General features: G+C 46.3%; 1 protein-coding gene across 16 annotated transcripts in view; it reads left to right on the forward strand.

Annotated features, from left to right (window-relative positions):
• The window catches only part of DNM1 (dynamin 1), a 200,286-nt gene that overhangs the window by 159,219 nt on the left and 13,647 nt on the right, over positions 1-27,420 (forward strand). For 11 of the 16 annotated variants that reach the window (XR_013226070.1, XR_013226071.1, XM_077307111.1 and 8 more), the window contains 5 exons: positions 12,829-12,938; positions 15,588-15,699; positions 21,927-22,097; positions 23,401-23,642; positions 24,149-24,367. Coding sequence is in view for 9 of the 16 variants with exons in the window: in XM_077307111.1 (XP_077163226.1) it covers positions 12,829-12,938; positions 15,588-15,699; positions 21,927-22,097; positions 23,401-23,642; positions 24,149-24,367 (854 nt within the window). In the remaining 7 variants the exon portion in view is untranslated. The remainder of the gene's footprint in view (positions 1-12,828; positions 12,939-15,587; positions 15,700-21,926; positions 22,098-23,400; positions 23,643-24,148; positions 24,368-27,420) is intronic. The other 5 variants (XR_013226072.1, XR_013226075.1, XR_013226073.1 and 2 more) reach the window with 1 other exon arrangement.

Below are 27,420 nucleotides of genomic sequence, written 5' to 3' on the forward strand. Positions count from 1 at the left end.
AGCAGGGAAAAGAAATAATGATGGCGTGCACTCAACCCCATGTACTCAACCCCCCGTCCCCCGAAAAATTAGCTGAGTATGGGCCTGATCCCATCAGATCTCGGAAGTTAAACAGGGTCAGACCTGGCTGGCATTTGGACGGACAACCTCCAAAGAAAACCAGAATTGTGATGCAGGGGCAGCCAATGGCCAACCACCTCCAAACATCCCTTGCCTGGCAGCCAGACAATCTTGGGATCTCCTGGCTATAGTGCACAGATGCCATACAATAAATAATGATAATAAATAATAGCTCTGTCTTCAAAAAAGGGTATAATTTAGCCTTTCTGTTGACTGGTATAGTCATACACACTGAATCAGCTTCTTCTTTCCACCTCCCCTCGAATTCCTTCCTTCTTTGCTTACCTTAGCTGCTGCTTCTAGTGCCTGCAGCAGTGGAGGAGGACCTCTGAGAACTTTTCCATGCCAAGAATCCAGCCCAGCGCAGCACTCATCTGGTTGCATAACTAATTTCTGCTACCAGATGACATTGGTGACGGTCCAAGGTAGTCCCAGGTCTGGTGTTATGCAGGCCCTCATTCATTCATTGATCCATCCATCCATCCATATCCTTATCCTTATCCTTATCCTTGATCCGGAAACTGCAACTGGTCCAGAATGCAGCTGTCAGGGTCCTCACAGCAACACCTCAGAGGTCCCACATCCTACCCATCCTCCAGGAGCTGCACAGATCAGGCTTAAGGTTTTGGTTATCACCTTTAAGGCCATACATGGTCTGGGCCCAGTATACCTGAGGGACTGCCTCTCTACCTACACTCCTCAAAGAGCCTTGCACTCTACTACCTCAAACCTCCTAGTGGTCCCTGCCCCCAGGGAAGCTTGCTTGACCTCAACCAGGGCCAGAGCTTTCTCCATTCTGGCCCCCACCTGGTGGAACGGGCTCCCAGAGGAGATCAGGGCCCTGACGGAACCTAAACTGTTCCACAGGGCCTGTAAAAGGGAGCTCCTCTGCCTGGCATTCGGTTGAGGTCAACCCAAGCCATCGCTTCCAATTGGCCCCCAAGCCACCCCCCCCCCACTATGACTGCTGTGAATCTACACAACCCACTGGCTCTCAGTAAAAGCTGAGCTGCGGTTCTTTGCACTTCCGTTATTCTCTTATGTTGTTGTTATTATCATGTTAATTGTTATTGTTGCTATCACTTGTTGTTACCATATGTTATCTGTATCTTTTCCCTGTTAACCGCCCTGAGCCTTCGGGGAGGGCGGTATATAAATATAATAAATAAATAAAGCCATCCATCCATTGTATTTGTATACCACTGTTCCCAGCAAGGTGGCTCACGGTGGTTCACGTCATATAAAACATTCCATACAATTTCCAAATATTTCACCATTCCCAACATACAATAAAATCTCCCTCAAATCATACCCCTTACAAAAACACTATAACAACAATTAAAACAACAATACAGTTGGCCTTTAAACAATTAACAATCAACAATTAAGATGGCAGTAGTAACAACCAATTCTTCCTAGGCATCGGTAGGGTCATAGAAGCACAGATGGAAGAGAATAGGGGATAATGTTCTTCATCCAGGCCGGGTCTAATACCAGACCCAGGCACAAGGGGAGGGAGATGAACCTGGGCAAATGATGACATGCATTTCGCCAAACCTGGGGCCATCCCGGACCAGTTCTGACGTTGTCCAGAAGCAGAAATTAGCCCAGTGACTGGATGAGTGCTGCACCAGGCTAGATTCCTGGTATGGAAAAGGTCTGAGAAGCTACTGGGCATCCTTGAGCAGCTGGAACTGAGAGCTGTGATTTCTAAGACTCAGCATTGGTTTCGCAAGAACAAGTCATGTCAGACCAACCTTATATCTTTTTTCGAGAAAGTGACTACCTTGCTGGATCAGAGGAATGCCGTGGACATAGTTTATCTGGATTTCAGTAAAGCCTTTGATAAGGTTCCGCATGATATTCTTGTTCACAAGTTGGTAAAATGCAATATGGATCCTAATTCTGTCAGGTGGATCAATAACTGGTTGACAAATCGTCCCCAGAGTGTACTTGTTAATGGTTCAGCATCTTCTTGGAAAAGAGTGACAAGTGGAGTTCCCCAAGGATCTGTCCTGGGGCCTGTGTTGTTCAACATATTTATAAATGATTTGGATGAGGCATTAGAGGGGATACTTATTAAATTTGCAGATGATACTAAACTGGGAGGGGTAGCAAACACAACTGAAGACAGCAACATAATACAGGATAATCTTGATAGGCTCGAGAAGTCGGCGAAATTGAATAAAATGAAGTTCAATAGGGGCAAATGTAAAGTTCTGCATTTAGGTAGGAAAAACCAAATACACCAATATAAAATGGGGGAGATTTGTCTTGGCAGTAGCATGTGCGAAAAGGATCTAGGAGTCTTAGTAGACCATACATTGAACATGAGTCAGCAGTGTGACTCAGTGGCTAAAAAGGAAAATGGAATTTTGGGCTGTATCAAACGGAGTGTCATGTCCAGATCACAGGAGGGGATGGTACCACTTTACTCTGATCTGGTTCGGCCTCAGTTGGAGTACTGTGTGCAGTTTTGGGCACCCCAGTTGAAGAGGGATGTTGACAAACTGGAATGTGTCCCGAGGAGGGCAATAAAGATGGTGAGGGGTTTGGAGACGAAGACATATGAAGAAAGGTTGGGGGAGCTTGGTCTGTTTAGCCTAGAGAGGAGATGACTGAGAGGGGATATGATAAATATCTTCAAGTATTTAAAAGGGTGCCATATGGAGGATGGGGCAGAATTGTTCTCTCTTGCCCCAGAGAGACAGACCAGAACGAATGGGATGAAATTAATTCAAAAGGAATTCCATCTAAATATCCGGAAGAAGTTCCTGACAACTAGAGCAGTTTCTCAGTGGAACAGGCTTCCTCGGGAGGTGGTGGGTTATAGAATCATAGAATCATAGAGTTGGAAGGGGCCATACGGGCCATCTAGTCCAACCCCCTGCCCAACGCAGGATCAGCCCAAAGCATCCTAAAGCATCCAAGAAAAGTGTGTATCCAACCTTTGCTTGAAGACTGCCAGTGAGGGGGAGCTCACCACTTCCTTCGGCAGCCTATTCCACTGCTGAACTACTCTGTGAATCTTTTTTTTCCTGATATCAAGCCTATATCGTTGTACTTGTAGTTTAAACCCATTACTGCATGTCCTTTCCTCTGCAGCCAATGGAACAGCATCCTGCCCTCCTCCAAATGACAACCTTTCAAATACTTAAAGAGGGCTATCATGTCCCCCTGTAAAGGTTTCTAAGAGACAGATAAGATACTCTGGTATTCCCATCTCTTTAAGAACTTGCCATAATTTGTTGTGCTCCACACAATCAAAGGCTTTAGCATAGTCAATGAAGCAGAAGTAGATGTTTTTCTGGAACTCCGTAGCTTTTTCCATGATCCAGCATATATTGTCAATTTGATCTCTAGTTCCTCTGCCTCTTCAAAATCCTGCCTGTACTTCTGGAAGTTCTCGGTCCACATATTGCTGGAGCCTAGCCTGTAGGATTTTGAGCATAACTTTGCTAGCATGAGAAATGAGTCCAGTGGTTGTAGTTTAAACCCATTACTGCATGTCCTTTCCTCTGCAGCCAATGGGAACAGCATCCTGCCCTCCTCCAAATGACAACCTTTCAAATACTTAAAAGAGGGCTATCATGTCCCCTCTCAACCTCCTTTTCTCCAGGCTGAACATTCCCAAGTCCCTCAACCTATCTTCATAGGGCTTGGCCCCTTGGCCCCAGATCATCTTCATCGCTCTCCTCTGTACCCTTTCAATTTTATCTACATTCTTCTTGAAGTGAGGCCTCCAGAACTGCATACAGTACTCCAGGTGTGGTCTGTCCAGTGCCGTATACAATGGGACTATGACATCTTGTGATTTTGATGTGATGCCCCTGTTGATACAGCCCAAAATGGCATTTGCCTTTTTTGCCGCTGCATCACACTGCTTGCTCATGTTTAGTTTACAATCCACAAGTACCCCAAGGTCTCGTTCACACACAGTATTAGCTAGAAGCATATCCCCCATCCAGTAGGCATGCTTTTTATTTTTCTGATCCAGATGCAGAACTTTACACTTAACTTTACTAAATTGCATCTTTTATCATTTGCCCATTTTTCTCCATCTTTGGAAATTTTTAAACAGTGGCTAGATAGCCATCTGACGGAGAGCCTGATTCTGTGAAGGTTCAAGGGGGTGGCAGGTTACAGTAGATGAGCGATAGGGGTGTGAGTGTCCTGCATAGTGCAGGGGGTTGGACTAGATCAGGGGTAGTCAACCTGTGGTCCTCCAGATGTCCATGGACTACAGTTCCCATGAGCCCCTGCCAACAAACGCTGCCAGGGCCTCATGGGAATTGTAGTCCATGAACATGTGGAGGACCACGGGTTGACTACCCATGGACTAGATGACCCATGAGGTCCCTTCCAACTCTATGTTTCTATGATTCTATGATTTTTTACCCATTTTTTACCTGTAGACTTTGGTGCCACACAATGCGCCAACCTAGATGGCTGTCAAAGGGAATAAGACAAATTTGCGAGCATTGAAGTCTATCCATCATTTTTAGTAATGATAACTAGAAATGGAATTTTCATGTGTGGAGACCAGGTACCTCTGAATAATGGGGCAAAGGTAGGGTCGCTCCTGGCCACTGGGGGGAGGGCTGGTGGTGATACAGGTTGGGAAATTCCTGAAGATTTAGGGGTGAAGCCTTGGAAGGACATGTTGTAGAGCCCCACCCTCCAAAGCATCCGTTTTCTCCAGGGGAAGTGATGTGGAAAAGAGCTGTAATGCCAGGGGATCCCCAGATCCTAGGTGGAGGTAAACTGTGGAGCAGGGCTGTTGTTTTCATGCTTTGCTTGTGGGCTCCCCCAAAGCATCCTTAGGAAACAAGACTCTAGACTAGATGGCCTTCTGCGCTGATTTAAGAGAGCTGCTTATGCATGCCTGACCTGGTTCTACCCTGGAGATGTTTTCCTGACTCTGTTGCCAGTGAATTTAGGAATGTAAAGCTGTTGACAAAAATTATCCCAAATTAACTGCTCCTCTTTTGCAGTCATGATATGGAATCTGAAGCAGATCTTAGAGCCTAGGCCCTGACTGGTCTCGGGTTCAAATCTCTGCTCAGCAATAAAGGGTTTTTTTTTGGAGGGGGGAATTATAAAGAAGCAGCAAAGCACTTGGAAATGCAAAAGAAAGGAATAGTAACATGAGTCCTGTTGAATATGATTCACAGATTTTACAAAGGGCCACCCAGTTCCATTTCCCTGAAATACTGAGAGGCTTTGGCATGAAATGTATTTCCAGAGAATGGCTCCTGGCAACAAGTAGGGATGTAGTTGGAAGAAAGTTTCCCCCTCATCCAACCCTCCACTGCGTGGTGGAGATAACTTGGACTTGAGTCAGCACAAATTCAGCATTTCCTTGACAGGCCTGCAAGGTCATGTAGAGCCATTATCCCCATCATATAATGTCTTCTCTCTTGTCCTCCGACCCCTCTAAGGAGGCTCATGGTGAGGAAGATCTTGTACCCTCATAAGAAGGAATATCAGGGTTCATGACCCACCTGCCCTGTGGCTGTGTGGAAATCCACCATTACCAGATAACTTTGATCCTAAAAGAACTGAACCAGTTGTCAGTTGGTTTTGAGGGCTCAGTTCAAAGTGTTTATTGTAACCTTTACAGCAATAAATGGTTTGGAGCCACTTTAGCCTGGAGAAAAGGAGGCTGAGAGGGGACATGATAGCCCTCTTTAAGTATTTGAAAGGTTGTCATTTGGAGGAGGGCAGGATGCTGTTCCCGTTGGCTGCAGAGGAGAGGACATGCAGTAATGGGTTTAAACTTCAAGTACAACAATATAGGCTAGATATCAGGAAAACAATTTTCACAGTCAGAATAGTTCAGCAGTGGAATAGGCTGCCTAAGGAGGTGGTGAGCTCCCCCTTGCAGTCTTCAAGCAAAGGTTGTATACACAGGGCCATTCCGCACCAGGATCTATGTAGCAAATTGGTTTCGGAACGAAAAAACGGCATTTTAAATAGTGGAATTCGTTGTTATGCATACCTGCCTTTGTAGTGGAATCCAGTTGCGTTTCTATCGTTTCCCACAGGTTTCTGGTCTCGGCAAAAATCGCTAGCCAGGAAGCGATATTGCCGAGCTTTGTCCCGCCCCTGGCCGTCAATCAAACGAGCAGCCAATGGGCGGCCGTTATCATGCTCCCGAAAAGCCCCTTTCCCTTTAAGGAAGGTTTTAAAAAAAAACACGTTGCAATGAATCTGCGTTGATTTGTTGCAACAGAGAGATCCATCTAGCTAGCAGGTGGTGTTTGAGCTGCCGTTTCATCGTTGCCACACTCCCCCCAAGTGAAAAAAAAACAACCCCCCCCCCCGCACGGGTGCGATTTTCGGCTGAAAATAGAGTGAAAAAAAGGGAAAATAAACCAGCAAACCTGGCTGTGTGGTGCTTGGTGCTTGGTGACTTAAAACAGCTCTGGGGAGGGACTGCAGCCAGGGAAGCCTCGCTGGGTAAACGAAGGCTCGCCGGTTCGTTGATCTCCGCTCGCTCTGAGAAAAAAAAATGGCGATCGCTTCGCCAGAAGATCAGAGGAGAGAGCCAGGGGGAGGGACTTTGCAGAAACCGCAACAATGGTAACTCACAGAACTTTCCCGCTAGTGTTGCAGATTGGTTGCAAGAGTGTAGTGCTTTCCGGAGGATGAATCCACTTTTTGGGATTTCCCTGAAAGCGCTACAATGAAGCGCTTTTTGCGGATCGGTTTCAGGAGTGTGGCAGATTGTCAGCGACGTTGTGCATAACAGCAAATTAGTAGGGATTTCAATTTGCAACCATTGTGCAATTTTGAACGAGTGCAGAATGGCCCACACTTTTCTTGGATGCTTTGGGCTGATCCTGCGTTGAGCAGGGGGTTGGACTAGATGGCCTGTATGGCCCCTTCCAACTCTATGATTCTATGTTTCTATGAAACAGGGGGAGGGGTCCTTTTTGAGCCTGTGGGCACTTTGGAATTCTGTCACAGGGCAATGGCACAATAGCAAAGGGCTGCCAAAGGAAGTGGAGCCAATAATAAAATGTAAGACAGCAAGGTGATATTTGACTCTAATAGTACCTCAGGCAAAACCTCAGTTATACAGGATGCTTTTAAATCTGCACTGCCCACCTAGCTGCACCCACTTTCTGAAAGCTCTTGACAGGCACCGTGGATGGGGACCACTCCACCAAGTTCCTTCACGTGGATCAGCCTACCCATATTCTTTGTTAGTTCACACTTCAGCTGTTTTATGTTCCCTGGCATGAGAGATGTGGTGGACAGCCACATGGGACACGATGTTCTTGTTGGCAGACCCCAAAATGGAGATGTTTCTGGTGGCAATGCTTTCCTGACGATCAAGCGCAGGAGCCGTGAAGCTCCCAGATGGTGGTTTCCCCTGTAGTTTTCCTGCCCTGGTCCTAGGGTTGTCAACCTCCAGGTGGGGGCCAGAGATCACCTGGAATTACAGTTGATCTTCAGGTGGCAGAAATCAGTTCACTTGGAGAAAATCAGTTCACTTGGAAGGTGGGCTCTGTGACATTATGCCCTGTTGAGGTCCCTCCCCTCTCCAAACTCTGCCCTCCTTAGGCTCCACCCCCAGGTCTCAGAATATTTTGCAGGATGGAGCTGGCAACCCAACCCAGTCTCCATGGCTGCCATGCCTGATTCCGCACTCCAGAAGGGTCCCTTTTCTGAGGTTTAAAAAATGATAATTAACAAATAAATTCATCAATATATTGATATGCAGGTTTCCAATAAAAATCCTTAGGGAAAGTCCCTCTGATGGCTGGGGATGGGGTGGAAGAGGAACGGCTGCCACAGAGGAGAAAATGCCTGTTCTGTGCGCCGGGCTGGGAAAACCCAGATCTTCCTACTCACTGGGCAGCCAGCCGGGCCCCGCAGCAGCCTTCTGTGATTCTGAGATTCTAACACATTGCAGCAAAGCAGGTTTAGGGGAGGATCGGAGAAAAGTTGAGGAAAACTCGTCATGCTGTTGGAAATCGGGGGGGGGACGGACCCTCCTCCCAAAAGCATTCAAACCGGGACAAATCACTGGTGTGGAAACAGCACATGGGACTTTTCCCAACAGGAAGCCTGCATGTCCATCCCTTCCGTTTTTCAGATGTTAGTCTAAAGGCGGTTGCTTTTGCGTTTCTTCACCGCTGGACCTTTGGTTTCCTTTATTGCTTTTTTTGTTTGTTTATTCAGTTTTCAGGTAATTGTTCTAATTTGTTGTTTTTTAAAAAAAATTATACTTCTTGTTAGCCACTGTGCGGTTCTCTTAGGGATAAAGGTTGAATAAATAAAGTGTTTGCTTCATCCTTGGTAGTTCCCATTCAGGCCTCTGAACTGAACCAATCCTCCGGTCATTGTGAGAATATTGCTGTGTTTGTCAAGGGGGTAAGCAGAAGAGCTGTAATCTGTGTCTTGCCTGGTGAGTAGGATTGTGCGAGTTGTGTCCTCTGCCCCACCCCTGTTCTAATTTGAAAAAATTATTTTAAAAACTGCATAAGTATTACCTTCCGTTATTACATTCATTCCCATTTAATTGATTTTGGTGATAAATATTCCTGACTGTAACATTTATATTTGTCATCCAGTCGGGATGACAATTTCACCCAGGAGATCCTTGCCACAGGTTTCAGACAGACAGGTGAGGGTCTGAGTTTTATCAGCAAAAAACCACAAAATATATTTGCTTCAGATGTAGAATAATAGGTATTTTTGGTTCTGTTGTCCATTGCTTTGTAAAAGAATAAACATCTCTCCTGTTACGCATGGGAATGAAATGCTGTAGATATGTTTCCACAGAAAGCAGGTCTCGTACAGGGATGGCCAAACTGTGGTTCTCCAGATATCCATGGACTGCAATTCCCATGGGCTCATGGGAATTGTAGTCCATGGACGTCTGTCTAGGAGAGCCACAGTTCGGCCACCCCTGTTGCTGCTTATCCTCCATGTCTGGCTCACTGTGCACCTGAACATCAGAATGCTTTTTAAACTGCTCACAAAACCAAGAAATGTTCATTCTTCCCTTTGGGAATCACTAGCATTCGTTTTGTAGTGGAACCAAATGATCTTGCCAGGGGGTTGGACTAGATGACCTATGAGATCCCTTCCAGTTCTATGATTCTATGATTCTATCTTATTTATTCACTTCACTTGCACTCCATCTTTCTGCCCAACTTGGACTAACATAATTCGGCCGTCCATTTTATCCTCACAATAGCCCTGGGAGATGGATTAGGCGGAGAGTGTGAACCCATCCCACACACTTTGGATGATGTACTTTCAGTACACTTTAGAAGTAGGTTTTCCTGTTTCGCACTGGAAAATCCAGCAACAAAAACACATTGAAAGTGTATTAGCCAACATGTGCAGAATGCTGAATGTCACCCACAAGCATCAGTGGCTCAACCCGGAGTCTCCCAGACGCTAGCTAGAAGAAAAAGAAAGAAAAAGAAAAAGAAGAAGAGTTGGTTCTGTACACCAGAAGGAGTCTCAAAGCGGCTTACAGTCGCCTTCCCATTCCTCTCCCCACAACAGACACCCTGTGAGGTGGGTGAGGCTGGGAGAGCCCTGAGATTCCTGCTCGGTCAGAAGAGTTCCATCAGGGCTGTGGCGAGCCCAAGGTCATTGAGCTGGCTGCATGTGGAGGAGCAGGGAATCAAACCTAGTTTACCATATTAGAAGCTGCCGCTCTTAACTGCTACACCAAGCTAGTCCAACTCTCCGACTGCTGTAGCACACCAGCTATCAATTTCCAAATCCTATCTTAAATTTTGATACTTGTGAGTTGCTTTTGGGTAAGGCTTTGTGTTGTAATATAGGAATTATTTTTAAATTCCATTGTAAGGGTTTTTTAAGTGCTCCCTCCCATAAAGCGTGTTTGGCAGACAAGAGCTGGTTTGTCTGCTCTGAGCAATCAAATCACCTTCAGCCCTTGGGAGAAAAGATCTCTCTCGGCATCGGAATTAAATTCAGTAATGGGGAATGTGACTTCAATTAGACATATTGGCATACTTTTCTTTTACTACAAAACGTTTGGACTTTTGCAACCTGAGGGTTGCCAACTTTGGTTTAGGAAATTCTGGTATTGGGGGGGTGAAGCTGGGGAGGGTGGGGTTTTGAGAGAGGGGGAGGTCAGCAGGGTGCAGTGCCATAGGGACCACCCTACAAAGCCGCCATTTGCTCTGGGGGAACACATCTCTGTAGTCAGGAGATCAGCTGTAAGTCTCCAGGCACCCCGTGGAGTCTGGCAAATCTATGCACCCAACACCCCCTACTCCTGCTACCATGGGGAGAGACAAGCTCCTGGCAAGGATGATGGCAGATGGAAATCTTGTAGCTTCTTTAATCTTGTGTCTCTCTTCTGCTTTGTTTTTTTTTTCTGTGCCTGAGAGTCTCTCTGAGTTCTTTTTAAAGCTCTGTTTTAGGCTGCCTGTAAAAAGAAAGAAAGAAGCCTAACTGAGAACAGAAATAGCAGAATGCTCTTGCCATCTGGAAGCTGTTGTGTGACCCATGGTTGTGAAATGAGCTTGCAGTGCCTCAACTGGGTTCTTAATCATCAGGCAGCCCAAGCTACAAAATTCATAGCCCCACCCATAAACTGGGGCCTCTGCTGCTATGTGGCTTTGCAATATATTGCTTTCTGAGCGTTCTTGTAGCTAGACTTTTAGTGCTACCAAAATTTCCTGTAGGGAAGAGTAAAAAAGCCCTGGAGGTGCCATTTTTAGATCGGCAGTCAGCTGCTAGCCACAATGCCTTTCTTCCATAAATGTGTGTAATGGCTTTTGTTTTACTCCATTGGTGCAAATGCAACAGGGGAGGGAGGCGAATTAGGCTGTCCCAGCTCTTGGCCATCCATCCGTCAGGCCCAGTGTGGAAGGAAATCCTGTGTCCTGCACAATGTGCAGTGGGACTGATTCATGCACAGTACTAGGGGCATCAGATCCAGCAGATGCACAGTGCAGAATTCAGCTTCAAGGGGGATATTCTGGCCCATCAGGGAATGTTGTATGGCACAGTAATACTAAGGACTGAATTGTTCATTTCTGTTCCCTTTCTTCTAATAATCTGTGAGCGATCGTTTTAAGTGTCCCTGAGTAGCGGCTGTGTCTTTATTCCACTGTTTAAAATGCCAATAATGTCAATCCATTACCTAGATTCAAGTGGGTCGCCGTGCTGGTCTGAAGTAGCACAACAACATTTGAATCCATTGGCACCTTTAAGACCAACAAAGATTTATTCAAGGCAGGAGCTTCCGTTGCCTACTTCAGCTGCATTAGAAACCGCCTGTTCCTTTTCTGTTGTGTTTTCTAGCTAGATTTTGGGAGCTGAGGGCAGTTTGTCTGCCTTTTCTGTTCTTTTTACTGCTGCAATAGATCACATTTCTTCATTTTCTGCACAACACACACGCCAGACAGCCATGCGTGCGCACCGAGAGGATTTCTGTGCAAGCAAGAGTATTTGCTTGCCTCTCTTTTTGAATAATGGCTCCCCCCTCTGGGTCAAACGTAGTGCATCAGTCTATGTTTAAATTCACAACTTGCTTGCAGGATGGTGGGTGGGAATATATTCAGAGCCGAATCTCGACCAATAAATCAGCCTAGAGTTGTATACTGGTAATGTCTGGCTTTGGATTGGGGTTCAAATTAGGGTTCAAAGAAATGCCATCAAAGTGGGCCGATCTTATTTCTTATGAACTTTACATTTCATATTTAAGGTAAGCTACACATGAATTCCCACACATCGAAAAGTAATGTCTCGTTTCCAAAATTGTATGTGCCTGCATTCTTGGTTCTCTGCTTCTTGATGCCAGTGATGTGGAGAAGGACTGTGATGGCCTTGTGGTAAGAGAAGGGTTCAGGAGCAGATAATTCCCAGAGGCAGCCTGCCTGGTGTTCACCCCCAGGCCAATGAGGAATGTCTGGGGTCATGTCAGGAATCCTGCATAGCATTTTCACAAACTCTGGCACATCTCAGCCCAACAGCATAAGGTGCAGCAGGGTTTTCACCGAGGCCAATTCCATCCTCCGAGTCTTGCCCCAATAGTGGACAGTTTGACCAAACACTGCTCCACCCGCCCATGAAAGCAGGCAATGGAAGCCGAGACACAGTGGTTACTCGTCTAGAACAAAATCAGAGCCCACTAGAAGGATCTTCCCTTGCTCATGTTGGCCCTTGGACCTCTATTTGATGTACTTTTTGGCTTCAGTTCTTTCTTTTTCAGTCCCTTGGGGTCTGTGAATCAATGTTTTGCTGAAAAGTGGATTTCAAGTGGAAATAATCAATTAAGGATTGCTGATCTGATCATGCAAGGAAATCCATATTCCTTCATGCAAGGAAATGCAAGGAAATCCATACTGTCCAGAGTATTCTTTGCCTACAGGAAAATGTATCCTGGCTCGTGAGTAGGGTTGCCAGTTCCAGGTTGGGAAATACTTGGAGATTTTGAGGGGTGGAGCCTGGGGAGGGCGGGGCTTGGAGAGGGGAGGAACCTCAGCAGAATCTACCCTCCAAAGCAGCCGTTTACTCCAGGGGAACTGGAGTTTGTCTTCTGGAGATGCTTCTGGAGATCTCTTCTGGAGATCAATTGGAATTGTGGGAAATCTCAAGGTGCCACCTGGAGTTTGGCAACACTACCATCTTGATAGATAATAGATGACATCAATCCAGTTTGACAGGATAGTGAAGCTGACCAATCATTTCTGTCCCTTTCAGGAGAAGGAGAAGAAGTACATGCTGCCGGTGGATAACCTGAAGCTCCGGGATGTCGAGAAGGGCTTCATGTCCAGCAAGCACATCTTCGCCCTCTTCAATACAGAGCAGAGGTGCTGCCCGCTCTTTGGGAGATCCTGCCCTTTCCCTCCTTCGTTTTAAATCATAGTGTGCTGTGAAATCCAAATCAGGCCTCTGTCCAAGCACAGGCTGCAAACCCACTGTAGACCACCATGATTAGGAGGGGTCAGCATGTGGCCCAAAATTACACCTGAACCAGGTCTAAAATTTTAAAATTACCTGTGGCTGAGTGGTTCTGGGAAGATAATTTCCTTTTGATTGCACATCTGACAGGTCCTGTAGATTACATTTGGGGATCTGTCAAACAAATGGGCTGCAATGTGCCATTTTTTCTTTTCCGTTGTAAATGTTTTAAAGCTGTTGATGAACCGTATTTTGCTTTCTTGCTTTTAACTGAATGGTGTTTACATTTCTTGTTGTTAGCCACCTTGAATTTCTGGTAAGGAAAAGCAGGATATAAATACCAGAAATAAACTTTTGCAGAGCATTTTCTTTAATAAGGGGGACTTGTTTACACAACGGCAATTTTCAGGAAACAGCTCCAAAGTTGTTCTGACCTCCAGTTTGCTTACTCAGTGCAGGGAATGTGAATGAAAACTGAAGGCAAAAACCGTGCTTGGCAGCTCTTGACTCACCCCTCAGTCATCTTAGGATGAGTGATCATATAAGCAATAGCAGAGAGCGTATAAGTGAAGACAGATCTTTCCTGTGAATTTCATTTTCTACCCATATCAATAGCTCTAACCAAGGATAGAGTTTTCATCTAGAGTTGCTGTGTCTCCTAAATTTTAGACCCTGTGAGGGAAGAGGGAGAGTCATACGGTTCCCAGGTCCTGGTTCGGAAATTCCTGGGGTTTTGGCGGTGGAACGTGGAGAACAGACCTCAGTTGTAATCTCAGACAATCTCCAGGTTCCACCTGGAGGTTGGCAGTCCTAGGGAGCCCAGGAGTAAGGATTGATGCTGAATAATCAGAGGGTAGAGCCTAGTGGGATGACTGTGGAGGGCAGGCAAAGGCATTTGACCTATCAGGAAATGAGTTTGGCTTATGCCCACTTCCTCAGGGTGTGACTAGTTAGAATGTCATCCTTGGTTTGATTCAAATGAGTAGCCGTGTTGGTCTGTAGTAGCATAATAAAATCAGAGTCCAGTAGCACACTTAAGACCAACATATTATTATTATTATTATTATTATTATTATTATTATTATTATTATTATTATTATTATTATTATTATTATTATTATTATTATTATTATTATATTTATTTCCCACCACTCCCTGTGAGGATTGTGGCGGGTAACAGCAGTCTTAAACCCATTAAAATACCCATCAAAAGACTTTAAAATCCCAGCATGACGGAAAAAACAATCTTGTTCCGGCCCCCCACTATCAGAGTGGTAAGAAGAATGGAGAGCGTGATGTAACTGCTAATCCCGGGGGTGAGGGTGGGGGTGGGGGACAATGGCTCTCATTCGCTGACCCCAGCCTCAACCAAAAACCTGGCAGAAGAGCTCCGTCTTGCAGGCCCTGCGGAAAGCTGGTAAATCCCGCAGGGCCTGCAGCTCACCCAGGAGCTCATTCCACCAGGTAGGGGCCAGGACCGAAAAAGCCCTGGCCCTGGTTGAGGCTAGGCGCGTTAGCTTAGGGCCTGGAATTTATTCAAGGCGTGAGCTTTAGAGTGCAAGCACTCTTCCTCCGACTATGAACTGGCCATCATGAGATCTGGGTTCAAACCATAAATCCGTATGGATGACTTTGAGCCTGTTACTCACTTTCACCTCAACCTACCTCTCAGCCTAACCTGTTGTGATGCTGTGATGTGCTGTTTTGAGCACCTAGGAGGAAGCTGAGGTTAAAAAAATGTAATAGATACATAGCTACCTTGATTCTGGACACTTACCTGCGGGTGTTGTGCCTCCCCTGGATACCTTGAGGAGAACATCACTAAAATAATATGCACATCCCCTCCTCCACCCTTGAAACAGGGATGAAGTATGACGCTTATGTCATGTAGCTTAATCATTTTAACGTAAATGTTAATTGTATTAATGATTATGCATTCTATGTTGTTTTTAATCCTGTATCCCTCCTGAGCCTTCAGGGAAGGGTGGCATATAAATACATTATTATTATTATTGTTGTTGTTGTTATTGTTATTGTTATTATTTACTTTATATACTGCCCTCCCTAGTGGCTCAGGGTTGTGTACAACAACAACAACAACAACAATTTCAAAGGGTGCCATATAGAGGATGGAGCAGAGTTGCTCTCTCTTGCCCCAGAGGGACAGACCAGAATGAATGGGATGAAATTAATTCAAAAGAAATTCCGTCTAAACATCCGGAAGAGGTTCCTGGCAGAGCGGTTTCTCAGTGGAACAGGCTTCCTCGGGAGGTGGTGGGTTCTCCATCTTTGGAAATTTTGAAACAGAGGCTGATTCTGTGAAGGTTCCAGGGGGCGGCAGGTTGCAGTGGGTGAGGGTTGTGAGTGTCCTGCATAGTGCAGGGGGTTGGACTAGATGACCCAGGAGGTGCCTTCCTACTCTATGATTCTATGATTCTAATAATGTATCAGCAGATTTACACCTCATAGTTTGTGTCCAGAGAAACAGAGGACCAAAGTGTGGATCCACAGTGCACATGCACACGCCGTGTGGTCACCCATTGCCTCTTTTACCCCAGGAATGTTTACAAAGATTATCGGCAGCTGGAGCTGGCATGTGAGACACAGGAAGAGGTGGACAGTTGGAAGGCCTCCTTCTTGCGTGCAGGAGTGTACCCAGAGCGTGTTGGGGTAAGTTGGCATCTGATAGTCCTGAAAAAGCCAAGTGTGAATCAAATGAAAGCCTCTTAGAACCAGCCTGCGAAGGGCCAAATTTGGTGCAGAGGAGACACGAGCAGGTACAGCAGGATGTTTTCAAAGGACACACGAGTGAGGGGGGATGAAGCCTCCCCCGCCCTGAGATGCCATAGATTAGGCGGGGCCAAACTGTGGTTCTCCAGATGTCCATGGACTACAATTACAATGCGCCCCTGTGCAGAGGCTCATGGTAATTGTAGTCCATGGACATCTGGAGAGCCACAGTTTGGTCCCCCCTGCCATAATCCCTCATCGTACCTCCTTGTTGTCCATGACTGGACTGGAAGACAAGGGCCCAAAGCTACAGGGCAGAAGGCAGGCAGAAGAGGGCGGGTGGCTTGGATCTCCTCACTTGTGCCCTTTTTAAGGTAAAATTGGGTTCATATGCCTGTCTACCTTATGGTACAAATTGGGTAGATACATAAACAACAACAACTCGATTAACACTGGGGACACTTGCTTCTCCAGGAATCAAACCCCTTCTGTGGTCATCCACAAGTCAGATATCGGCTCTTCTAATTCCTTTACAGATGGCTCCTTTTCCAAATAACCAACACATGGGAATGGCAACAGGCTTAAAACTAACAACAGTGGCTCGAAACATTAATAGGCACTCTTTTTAGTTGGTGATTCTGCTTTCAGGCTTTATTATTTATTATTTGGCTTTTAGGCTCCAAAATGGTCCTGAGACAGCTTTCAGCAAAATATAAAACAATCCAAATACAAACCACATATCAGCCTAAAAACACAGTATTTTGCTCAGCTCCTTCCCCGTCTCAATTTCCCCATCGGCGTTACTCTTAGCAGTGCCATTGCCCCTTAGCCCAGTCAACAGAAGCCACTACCTTCCCTCTTTCCCATTCCTTTCACAGTCGTGATGCTATACCTTGAGATCCCCTTATGAGAAGGGTCATGGAGGCACCGAATACAGGGGGAATTAGGTGCCATCCTCACTTGCCCTCCTAGTTTATTAGAACAGCGGTCTCCAACCTTTTTCAGGTTGAGGACCACTTCCAGGGATGGGGGAGAGCCGGCGGCCCAAGCACCACGCACACGCGGCAGCGCTGCACATGTTTGCACCCACCGGCAGGGCGCAAACGCACATGCACAGAGGTGCCACGCATGCACGTTTGCATCCATTGGCATGCCGGCGGTCGCCCCTGCCTCTCCCCCGCTGCAGCGAGAAGCTCGCCGGGCCTTGAGCGGAGCGGTCACTTTGGCGGCCGCTTTGCTCGTGGCCTGGCACGCTTCACGCTGTGGGGGGAGGGGAGAGGCAGGCACGGCCGGCGGCGGCCCAGTACCACGGCCTTCGTGGCGGGCACCAGGCTGTGGACAGGGGGTTGGAGACCACTGTAGTAGAAGGTTTACAGGATAATGTCTAGCAGCCGATTTAAAGGTTAACAACCCTATAAATTCCTTCTCTCTTTCTCTTTTTGTGTACTGCTCACAACCCCCATTATTTTTTCTGCCTGCTTCTCTCCCCCCTTTGCCTTCCTTCTCGTGTCCCCCCACCCCAATTTCTCTTCCCATACAGACCCCATTGGTTTGATGTGCAGGCCCCATCTGATCGATTCTTGGCTTCTCCTGATTTGGCCTATTTCATGTAGATCAGTTGAGGCCGTTGCAGGCCCATTTTGTGAAGTATGAGGATCGTTCTGACCTTGTCCGGGACCCTCCATAAACTATCTAGGCCCTCACATACCCCACTCCCTTCTTACCAAGCTCTGTCCGTTTCAGTCTCTGTGGTCTTCCTTGCATGTGCTATTTGACCTCGGTCGGATGCTATTCTGAAGCGGGTCTTTTTTCCTGCTTCCCCAAAGCATTGCTGTAACTTTTGTGTGCCGCCCAGTTTCCCTGGTCTCTTCCATGATCTTTCCCAGACCTACTTTGCTATGATGTTTGGGGAAAGATTGCTTGCAAAGCTAGGAGGGGTGGGTGGGAGACTCTGTATTCTCCAACACGAGCATCTTTTCCCTTCCCCAGCCCTTAATGCCACCCCCCCCAAACACACACACTGTGGGTTGAACGTGAAACAAAAGGTAATTGACATTGCAATATACTACTATATTAGTATATCATTTACCAGTTTTTAAAAGCTTTGAGAAGAGCCCTGCCAGTGGTGTGGGAGTGGGGGAGAGGGAAAGGTTATGGGGGAGACGTGGGGGAGGCTGCCATGTGGAAGCCTCAGAGCTACCCCGCTGCATCAGCAGTGGCAGCCACACCAGGGTTTCCACAGGAAAGAGGATCTAAATTGCCTTTCCTCCCCCAATATTTCTGGGTGGGCTGCAGGTTCTCACCCAGCCTGTTTGCACTAGATCCCATGTAAGGAGGGGCAAACAAACCCTAAGGCTACCGGTAAGTAACTTTCCATAGGAGGCCGTTGTACTTGGTAGGCGTTCCCTTCAATCCCATTCATTTGACCATCTGCCCTGTCCCCTGTTTTTGTTCAGCGTTTGCCATACTTCCATAGCCATAATAAAGGAATTAGCCACCTTAGAGGATATAAAGTAAAATTTGGGGATTTTTTTTTTAATTTGTCACATTTTTTTCTTGTTCTTGTTTTCCCTTGTTTTTGCTTTTTGTGCTCAAACTGGCCTGCCCAGGACAAGGACAAAGTAAGTGACAGCCCCTCTGCCTGTTCTACCCCCTAGGGGGAAATCTCATCATCTGTTCCTGAACTGCTAGTTTTTTAAAAACTTTCTCTTTTTATGTTCTTCGTTTTGTCTCCGCATCTCAGGAGACACCTTCTTCCTTCTCCCTTTCTCTTTGCACTTCCTGCCACATCATCTGTTTATTTATTTCCATTCTTGCCTCAGGCTTTCCTTTTACTCATCTGAGTCCCCCCCCCCTTTGGAATTTGATTGCTCAATTTCAGAGCTGTGTCCAAAAAGAGCCTTTCCCCCATCTTTATTTTTTTCTATTTCTTTTGCCTTTTACTTCCTCTTTTTTTGGTGCCGCATTAGTGCTGCTTTCTGATTCCGAGTTCCCCAGATCTGCTGTCGCCAAGATCTTTGGGATTCATACATATAATCTCTTGACAACAAAAAGCAATTGAAGGGGGGAAAGAGATTTGAAATATAATCCCCTTCCTCCTTAAGAGGCAGTAGTCATCCATATCTCAGGAAATCTTCCAGTACTTCCTGCCCTGTGTTCCAACAAGTTGACCTGAATGAAGAAACTCGTGTGTGTGTGTGTGTGTGTGTGTGTGTCCTTTGTAAATGCTGCTTTGAAATGGAATTAGTAAAATCCTTTATGTTTAGATAGCTGCTCTTCTGAGGTAGGGAGCACCACTGTCTAATGCAGGGGTGGCCAAACTGTTGCTCTCCACGCTGGCAGGGGCTTTTGGGAATTGTAGTCCGTGGACATTTGGAGAGCCACAGTTTGGCTGCCCCTGGCCTAATGCTTTCAGAGCTGAGTGGTTGCCAAGTAGATGCCCTGCTGCCCTGGAGTTCATAAGAGCTATCAATGTTATAGTCATGCATTTCTGGCTTGTCAATAATGGTTTGATCCCCCTTTTCCCCTCAGCTCAGAGGCCATTGCTACGGAAGTACAGAGCAGCAGAAACTGAGGGCCTTTCTAGAAGTTAGGCAAAGACTCCCCCACCCCTTTGTTGAATAATCCTTGTTAGCCTTCCAGCCCAGCATCAGCCGAAGGGTGACTAAGTATGTCTAACAGATGCATGACAGGCAGAAGGCGACGTCTTCCCCCTACTGGGGGATAGTTTTAACTGCTGAATAGATGCCTTTTACACAGGGATTTCTGGTAGGAAAAAAAATCACAGTGTATTAAATAGAAGACCTGACCCGGATAGCCCAGGCTAGCTCAGTCTTGGCAGATCCTGGAAGCTACGCAGGGCTGGCCTTGTTCAGTGTTTGGAAGGCAGACCCCACCAGGGCTGCCATGCAGAAGGCGGCACTGGCCATCCACTTCCGGTTGTCTCTTGCACTGAGATCCCTGCTGGGGTCGCTTCAGTTGCCTGCAACTGGACAGCAAACAAACAAAAAATAAAAGGTCAAGGCCTCCCCTCCTGTGCAAGCACCTGGTCATGTCTGACCCTTGGGGTGACGCCCTCTAGCGTTTTCTTGGCAGACTCAATACGGGGTGGTTTGCCAGTGCCTTCCCCAGAAACAAAAAATAGGAAGAGCTAAATTCAAATTCCCTGCCCTACAGGACCTGTAAAAAGTACAATAGGACAAAAGAGAAAAATAGCTACCCACTAACAATTAAGAATGAATAAAATATCTATTTAGAAATAGATTTCTATACACTTACAAAGAAGAAATATATACACTGGGGTACAGGCAAATCTACCTATTCACAAGAAACATGAATGTGAAAAATTCAAAAGAACTAAATCACGTCATTGGAAATCAGATGCAAATAAAAAAGCTGGGAGCCCAATGAATTACATGTATTACAGCTGCTAACAGAACCTTTTGAGCTAGAGAAATTAGTATCTTCCGCTCTTCATTTTATTGGTAGTTTCATGTGAGAAAGAAGGAAGCATACTTGAAGAAAAAAAATAACATTTATTTATCTGAACCAAGTTTGAGCCCACTGCACCTTTAAGACCAGCAAAGTTTTATTCAGGGCATGTGCACGAAAGCTTTCACCTTAAATACAACTTCATTTGTCTTAAAGGTGTCACTGGGCTCAAACTTTGTTCTGCTGCTTCAAACCAGCATGGTTACACTCCTGAATTCTGAAGAGGTTAACTCAAAGCCTCCTGTGGCCTTGTACTCAAGCAAGCACATGGAACCCCTGTTGCATCTCAGGCCTGCCTAGTATTCCAGCATCGATCGCTTTGATGGAAGTGCTCCTAGCTGTGCATTTGGAGGAGGCTCTTCAGATACAGCCAGAGCACATGTGTAAAACCTTGTCCTTATTGTCCAAAAGGCGAAAGGTCTGGAAACTTTGGAGTTTTTGCTGAACTCCACTGACTGACAGATTAGCACTTTAATGAGGAAGGTGAGAGATGCATCAAGGTCGGCCCCAAAGAAACATCATTGCAGGCCTCAGCTTGCTCCAGAGCATCTCAGCTTTCCTCTGGCTTCTCCTGCTGCCCTTTTTTTCAGTAGGGGACACAGTTCAACTCAATGTGGAGGCCTTGATATGGACCAGTTATCATTGATGTTATATTTACACTGTGAGCTGGCTTGAGTTCCACAAGCAGAAAGGCAGCAAACAGGTGTTTTAAATAGATAAACAAAATCCCTTTTCATTTTATGAATGAGATGAGCTGGAGGATTCTGTGCTCCATGATCATGGTCCTGTTTACTGCTTGTATAACCTGAGCCGATTTTGCACATGTTAGATAATGCATTTCAGTGGATTTTAGAAATAGATTTTCCTGTTCCACATAGGGAAATCCAGCTGCAAAGCACACTGAAAGCACATTATCCAATGTGTGTGGAATGGGCCCTCCCCCAGAGGAAGTAATTCCTGTCTCTATGAAAGACATAATAAGTAGGCTGTTTTTATTACCGTTCCATCTTCAGTCGCAGTTCCCTGCCATTGCTTTGAGAAATTCTGTATGGCCAGAGCTGGATTTGCCCCATGTAACATCACGCCTCACTGGCACAATTTTGGTGAGGTTGCTATTTGCACTAGAAATTCCTTTAACTAGAGCGTTCCTTACAGTGTGGCTAACCAAGGGCTTTCCTCGATGACAGTGATAACCCCACAATCTGTCTAACTTGACTGTGATGCTGTACAATTAACTCTACTGCACTTGAGTACAGCTACAGAGGCATTCATAGTTCTGGAAGAGGCACAGACATTTGCCTCCTGTTTCAATGTAGCAGGCAAAACAGGCAAGTGATGAGAGGAACCAGAAACGAAACAGAATGGACAGCCTAGTGGGACTGTCTCTGTTACAAAATAGCTGGAAAATGGATTCTCGGTATTATGTTCCGACTCTTTCCCCAGCCTTGCCCTTAGTCCAAAAGTGTGGGGCACTCTTGTTAGTCATGATTCAGAAGAATGAAAAGAGTGAAGGATAACCTGATGTACTGAAAAATTACTGGAGTGGGGAGATTCTGAAAACAAAGTCCTTTTTCCTCTCATCTCGCTGCATCTCTCTCTGTAGTTCTCTCTCGGGAGTCAAGGGGGGGAGGGGCCTTATTAAAGACACAATCTGTGTCTCCAACCTCTTTGTGTAGGCCAGCGAGTCAGAAGAGAATGGATCGGATAGCTTGATGCATTCCATGGACCCTCAGCTGGAGAGACAGGTGGAAACCATCAGGAACCTTGTGGACTCCTACATGGCCATCGTCAACAAGACCATTCGTGACCTCATGCCTAAGACCATAATGCACCTTATGATAAACAATGTAAGTATCCCATTGGACAGTCACCTAGGAGCACAGTAGAGTTCAAAGAGTCTGGGACAGTGGCAATGTGTCTTATAATATTGTCCAGTGTCCAAGGTGGAATATGCAATATAATGGCTGGCAAATATAGGGAATGGGTAGAAGTAAGTTCCATTGAACTCAGAGGGCCATTCCGCACTAGTTCAAAATTGCACAATGGTTGCAAATTGAAATTGCTACTAATTTTCAGTTATGCACAACGTCATTGACAATCTGCCACACTCCTGAAACCGATCCGCAAAAAGCGCTTTGTTGTAGCGCTTTCAGGGAAATCCCCAAAAGTGGATTCACCCTCCAGAAAGTGCTACACAACCAATCTGCAACACTAGCAGGAAAGTTCTGTGTGTTACCATTGTTGCGGTTTCTGCAAAGTCCCTCCCCCTGGCTCTCTCCTCTGATCTTCTGGCGAAGCGATCGCCATTTTTTTTCTAGGAGCGAGTGGAGATCAACGCACCGGCAAGCCTTCGTTTACCCAGCGAAGCTTCCCCGGCTGCAGTCCCTTCCCAGAGCTGTTTTAAGTCACCAAGCACCAAGCACCACACAGCACCGTTTGCTGTTTTATTTTCCCTTTATTTTTCACTTTATTTTCGGCCCAAAATCGCGCCCGTGCAGGGGGTTTTTCACTTGGGGGGAGCATGGCAACGATGAAACGGCAGCTCAAACACCACCTGCTAGCTAGACTGGTCTCTCTGTTGCAACGTGTGTGTTTCTTTTTAAACCTGCCTTAAAGGGAAAGGGGCTTTTCGGGAGCATGATAATGGCCACCCATTGGCTGCTCGTTTGATTGACGGCCAGGGGCGGGACAAAGCTTGGCAATATCGCTTCCTGGCTAGCGATTTTTGCCGAGACTGGAAACCTGTGGGAAACAATAGAAACACAACTGGATTCCACTACAAAGGCAGGTATGCATAACGATGAATTCCACTATTTAAAATGGCGTTTTTTCGTTCCGCAACCAATTTGCTACATAGATCCAGGTGCGGAATGGCCCAGAGAGACGCTCTCTTTTCAGTTTAAGATTATATTATCGTTTAAGGCAGGCTTTCTCAACCCTGGTTTCTTCAGCCCTGGTAGGATTTCCTAAATGGGTGGAGTTAACTAATTTTTAACATTTGAAATAATTTGTTAAACATTTATTGGGTGATATGATCCTGGAGAGGTCTGGGAGGGGGTGGGAAAGGTGGGCGTGCAAAACCAGCAGTTTAGCAGTATTTCAGATCGACCCTAACCTTCCTGCTGGCCTCTCTTTTTGTCTCTTCCTCAGACAAAAGAATTTATACATTCAGAACTGTTGGCGAATCTGTACTCTTGTGGAGACCAAAACACCCTGATGGAAGAATCAGCCGAACAGGCCCAGCGGCGTGACGAGATGCTGCGCATGTACCATGCCTTGAGGGAGGCGCTCAACATTATCGGAGACATCAACACCACCACCATCAGCACTCCCTTGCCCCCGCCGGTGGACGACTCTTGGCTGCAGGTGCAGAACATACCGTCCGGACGCAGGTACCAGAGGCTCAGGGGGAGGCCCCCGCAGACCTTCCTGAGGCCTCTTATAGTGATGCGATGGGGCCTCCTGCTGGACCAGGAAGGGAAGGGCTGTGGGGCATTCCAATTTTGCGTTGTGGCACGTGACTTCTTTGAAGTCTTCCAAGAGGTGGCAGGAAACATCAAAAGTACCTTGATGTTATCAAAGGTCCATTTGAACCCTGATCAAGTTTTTATAAAATCAGAGAGTCAACGGCAGTTTGACAAATTGAATCACGCTAAGTGAGTTTTGCAGAAGTTAGGGTTTTAATTCTCCCCTCCACAAGAAGTTGAAAACCCAGTTTGTCTGTTGGATACAGGTAGTCAAAATAAAATATGCTTCCACCATGTTACCCGTGTCTCTTTCAAGCTGCTTTCATTCTCTTAAAACGATTGCATCTCTAGCCTAAAAAGATTTTGCTACAGGATTTGGAATGTACTGAGAGCCCCTTGCCCCTGCAGTGAAGTTTCTCTCTCTTTGCTAGGTCTCCAACATCCAGCCCTACACCGCAGAGGAGAGCTCCGGCAGTCCCACCCTCCAGGCCTGGATCTCGAGGCCCAGCTCCTGGACCTCCGCCTGCTGGTGGTCCCACTCTGGGTGGTGCTCCTCCTGTGCCCTCTAGGCCAGGGGCCTCCCCTGATCCTTTTGGGCCTCCCCCTCAGGTTCCATCTCGGCCCAACCGTGCACCTCCTGGCGTCCCCAGGTAAGTGAGGTCATGCAGCAAGTAGAAGAAGGCTTTGGGCATCAGCTTTCCTAAGTGCCCATTCTCTTGGCAGCAGAAGGTGGTTGACACAAGGTAACTTAGGTCTCCTACTGCTCCATGAGCTGTTGCTCATACACTGGTGTCTTATGTGCTGAAGTTTCCCTCGAAGGAGCATTTGGATTTGGAACATGACCCTTTATCCTTGACAGAGCTGGAGCAGCGAAGTGGTTGGGGAGGTCCTTATAAATGGTAGTCCTGACTGTCATTTTAGAAGGCATTGGTTGGAAAGGGTAGAATCAAGATGCATCAGAATGAATGCACCATGGAAAGGTTTGGATTTATGATTAAAAATGAAAACAAACAACAGTATTGATTGCCCCAATCTACAAATTTTAAGCATGTCAAGGCTGGTTTTTAGAAGAGGAAATTGGTGCTGCAATTTCTGATGGGCTATCTGAGTTCTGCTTTTGAGAATCTGCTGTTGGGCAGGTTTTCACAGCACAGACTTGGATCCAATTTCACCTCCTGTCAAGAGAGGCTGGTTCAGGGAAGAAGCCGGCTGGACCTGGCCTCATTGTCATCGTTAGCAGAATTCCTTGTCCAGATCCTTGAACTGAACCCAAAACAAGAGATGGGAAGGTGGATTTCAATTATCAGGATTTTCCATCAGCGATAATCAGAATGGAGGGCAGTAAGCTTTATGAAAAGTCTGCCCCTTCCTAGACCAACAAAACCAATTAATTCCTCACATAGGAAACAAATAATGCTGGGGATTGGTAGCCACCCTGAGCAAATCTATCGTTTTTTAGTTGCTTTGGTTTCTTTTTTGGCCGCCAAGGTTTTTTGGCAACGCCTAGTAGAGTTTTCAAGGCCAGTGACGTCCAAAGGTAGCTTGCCCTGGCTTGCCTCTGCACCATGAGCCTGGGGTTCCCTGATGGGCTCCCATTCAAATACTGACCAAGGCTGACCTTGCTTAAGGTTAACCTGGGCTATCTGCCTGACACACCTACACTGTCCTTGCTTCCCTCCAAGAGTCTTAGGGATAGTGGTTTGGGTTAGAATTCTCTGCTGGACAATTGGGAAGGCGAATCAAGCTTCTTCAAATAAGAAGACAACTCTTCAATTGGTGACCTCTGTGGTCTGGAAGCAGCCTCCTGGAGGTACAAATCCTGACCTGCAGATCCTCAGCTGTGTGTGCTTAGAGAAATACTGGCAAGATGCAAGCGAGCGATAAGGCTCCCAGCCACAGAAGCATGCTCCGAACAGTGACCCATGGCAGGCTATCTCCTCTTTGTAAGCCTTTTCAAGAATGACTGAAGTAAATTTTGATTCTGAGCAGAAATTTAGGAAACAGTATTCTTGACAAATAGACACTTGTCCAGTAGAGAAGCTGATGTATAATCTGACAAATCAGCTGAACTTCAAATGAGAAAATTCTATTTAGGATTGAGCTGTTCGTGTAGTAACACACACACACATACACCAGGGCAGAGTCTGCACTTACTTTGTTTATTCCATTGTCAATCCTGTTGAATTCAGATCGATTTGACCTCGAGTCTTCCTCTCCCCCCCACTCCTCATTGAAACAGGAAAGTGTTCTGCGTGTGGTTAGGGAGGCTCAGAAGAGGGGGGGGAGGCAAATAGAGACTCTTTCTTTGTTTTCTTGTAGGGGATCAAAGAAATCAGAGGAGGGAGGAAAAAATTCTTTCTTTTCTTGAAGGGGGGGGGAGGATCGAAGAAGGCAGGAAAAAAATCCAAGACCTACAGACGTTGAGAGAGATTAGGGGCTTCTCCTTTAAGGCAAGTTTGTCACATGACCACCTGTAGCCAATCACGGGGGAGGAGAGCCCAGATTCAAAACAATGTGATTTTTAAATATATTGAGGATTAAAAGCACTCTAAGATATCACACAATAAAGGTAGGGTCACTCTGGATCAATCCTTCTTGCTGCAGAAGGAAAATTTAAATCGCCCCAAATCAAAACGGAAATCGCATTCTGTGCAGAGGGCAAGGACTGAATCGAGCTTGGGTTGGAATAAAAGCTCCGTGCAGTTTACACCCAGGTGACAGCTGGCATAATCTGGAAATGGAGGATGGCAGAAATGGTTGGATCAAATGCTTCTCTTCTGCAAAGTGAGAAAGGCTTTGCTCCCTTAGTCATCCCAGTGTGTTTAAAACAATGCATGCAAAAAGACAAGTTTAGCATCTTACTGATTCCTCATGTCCTGAGTCTGAATTTGTGCTGCAATTTGACCACTGATTGCTCCAAAAGTGTGTGAGATTATGAGTATGCGATATAACCAGTTTTATAAATAAACACATCTTCTTTACTTAGAATCATGTTGAAAGGGGCCTCCAGAGTCATCTAGTCCAACCCCATGTATAATGCAGGAAACTCACAACTACCTGCCCACCCACAGTGATCCCAGTTTCATGCCCAGATACCCCACCCTGAAAACCAGAATCCCTAGCCAGTCTGACCTGGAGGTGGCAATCAGCCTGTCCCTGGGGATGCCAGGAAGGGCCACCAGAGCCAAGCACTGACACAGCCCTTCCTGCCCACCCACTCACCATCTGCCTAAGTGCACAGCATCACAGACATTAGTTTAGGAGTGCACAAGGTTCTGTCTGCTATAATGTCACACAAGCTAAAAAGAAAAGCTCTAGGCAGCAGTGGGAGTGTCAGCTCAGCTCTGAGAAGGGAGGGAGACTGGGAAGCTGAACAGCATTTCTCTAGCCTGTCTTCAGTACCTTTGTGGGCATAACTGAGGACTTCCCTTCTTTGGAGGCAAGTCTAGAACTGGGGTGGCCAAACTGTGGCTCTCCATCTGTCCATATACTACAGTGACCGTGAGCCAGCAGCAGGGGCTAATGGTCATTGTAGTCCATGGATATGTGGAGAGCCATAGTTTGGCCACCCCTGGCTAGAATAAAATCTTAATTTCATGGGGCCCAAAGGAAAAAGTGAAGCTTTCCACTTAACCCTTTTCCCCTGACATAGTTTATCCAGGAGGAAATTATTTTCTCTAAACAGGGGACTAAAACCTGCCAC

The sequence above is a fragment of the Paroedura picta genome, chromosome 12 (genome assembly GCF_049243985.1).
Source record: "Paroedura picta isolate Pp20150507F chromosome 12, Ppicta_v3.0, whole genome shotgun sequence".
Lineage (NCBI taxonomy): Eukaryota > Metazoa > Chordata > Lepidosauria > Squamata > Gekkonidae > Paroedura > Paroedura picta.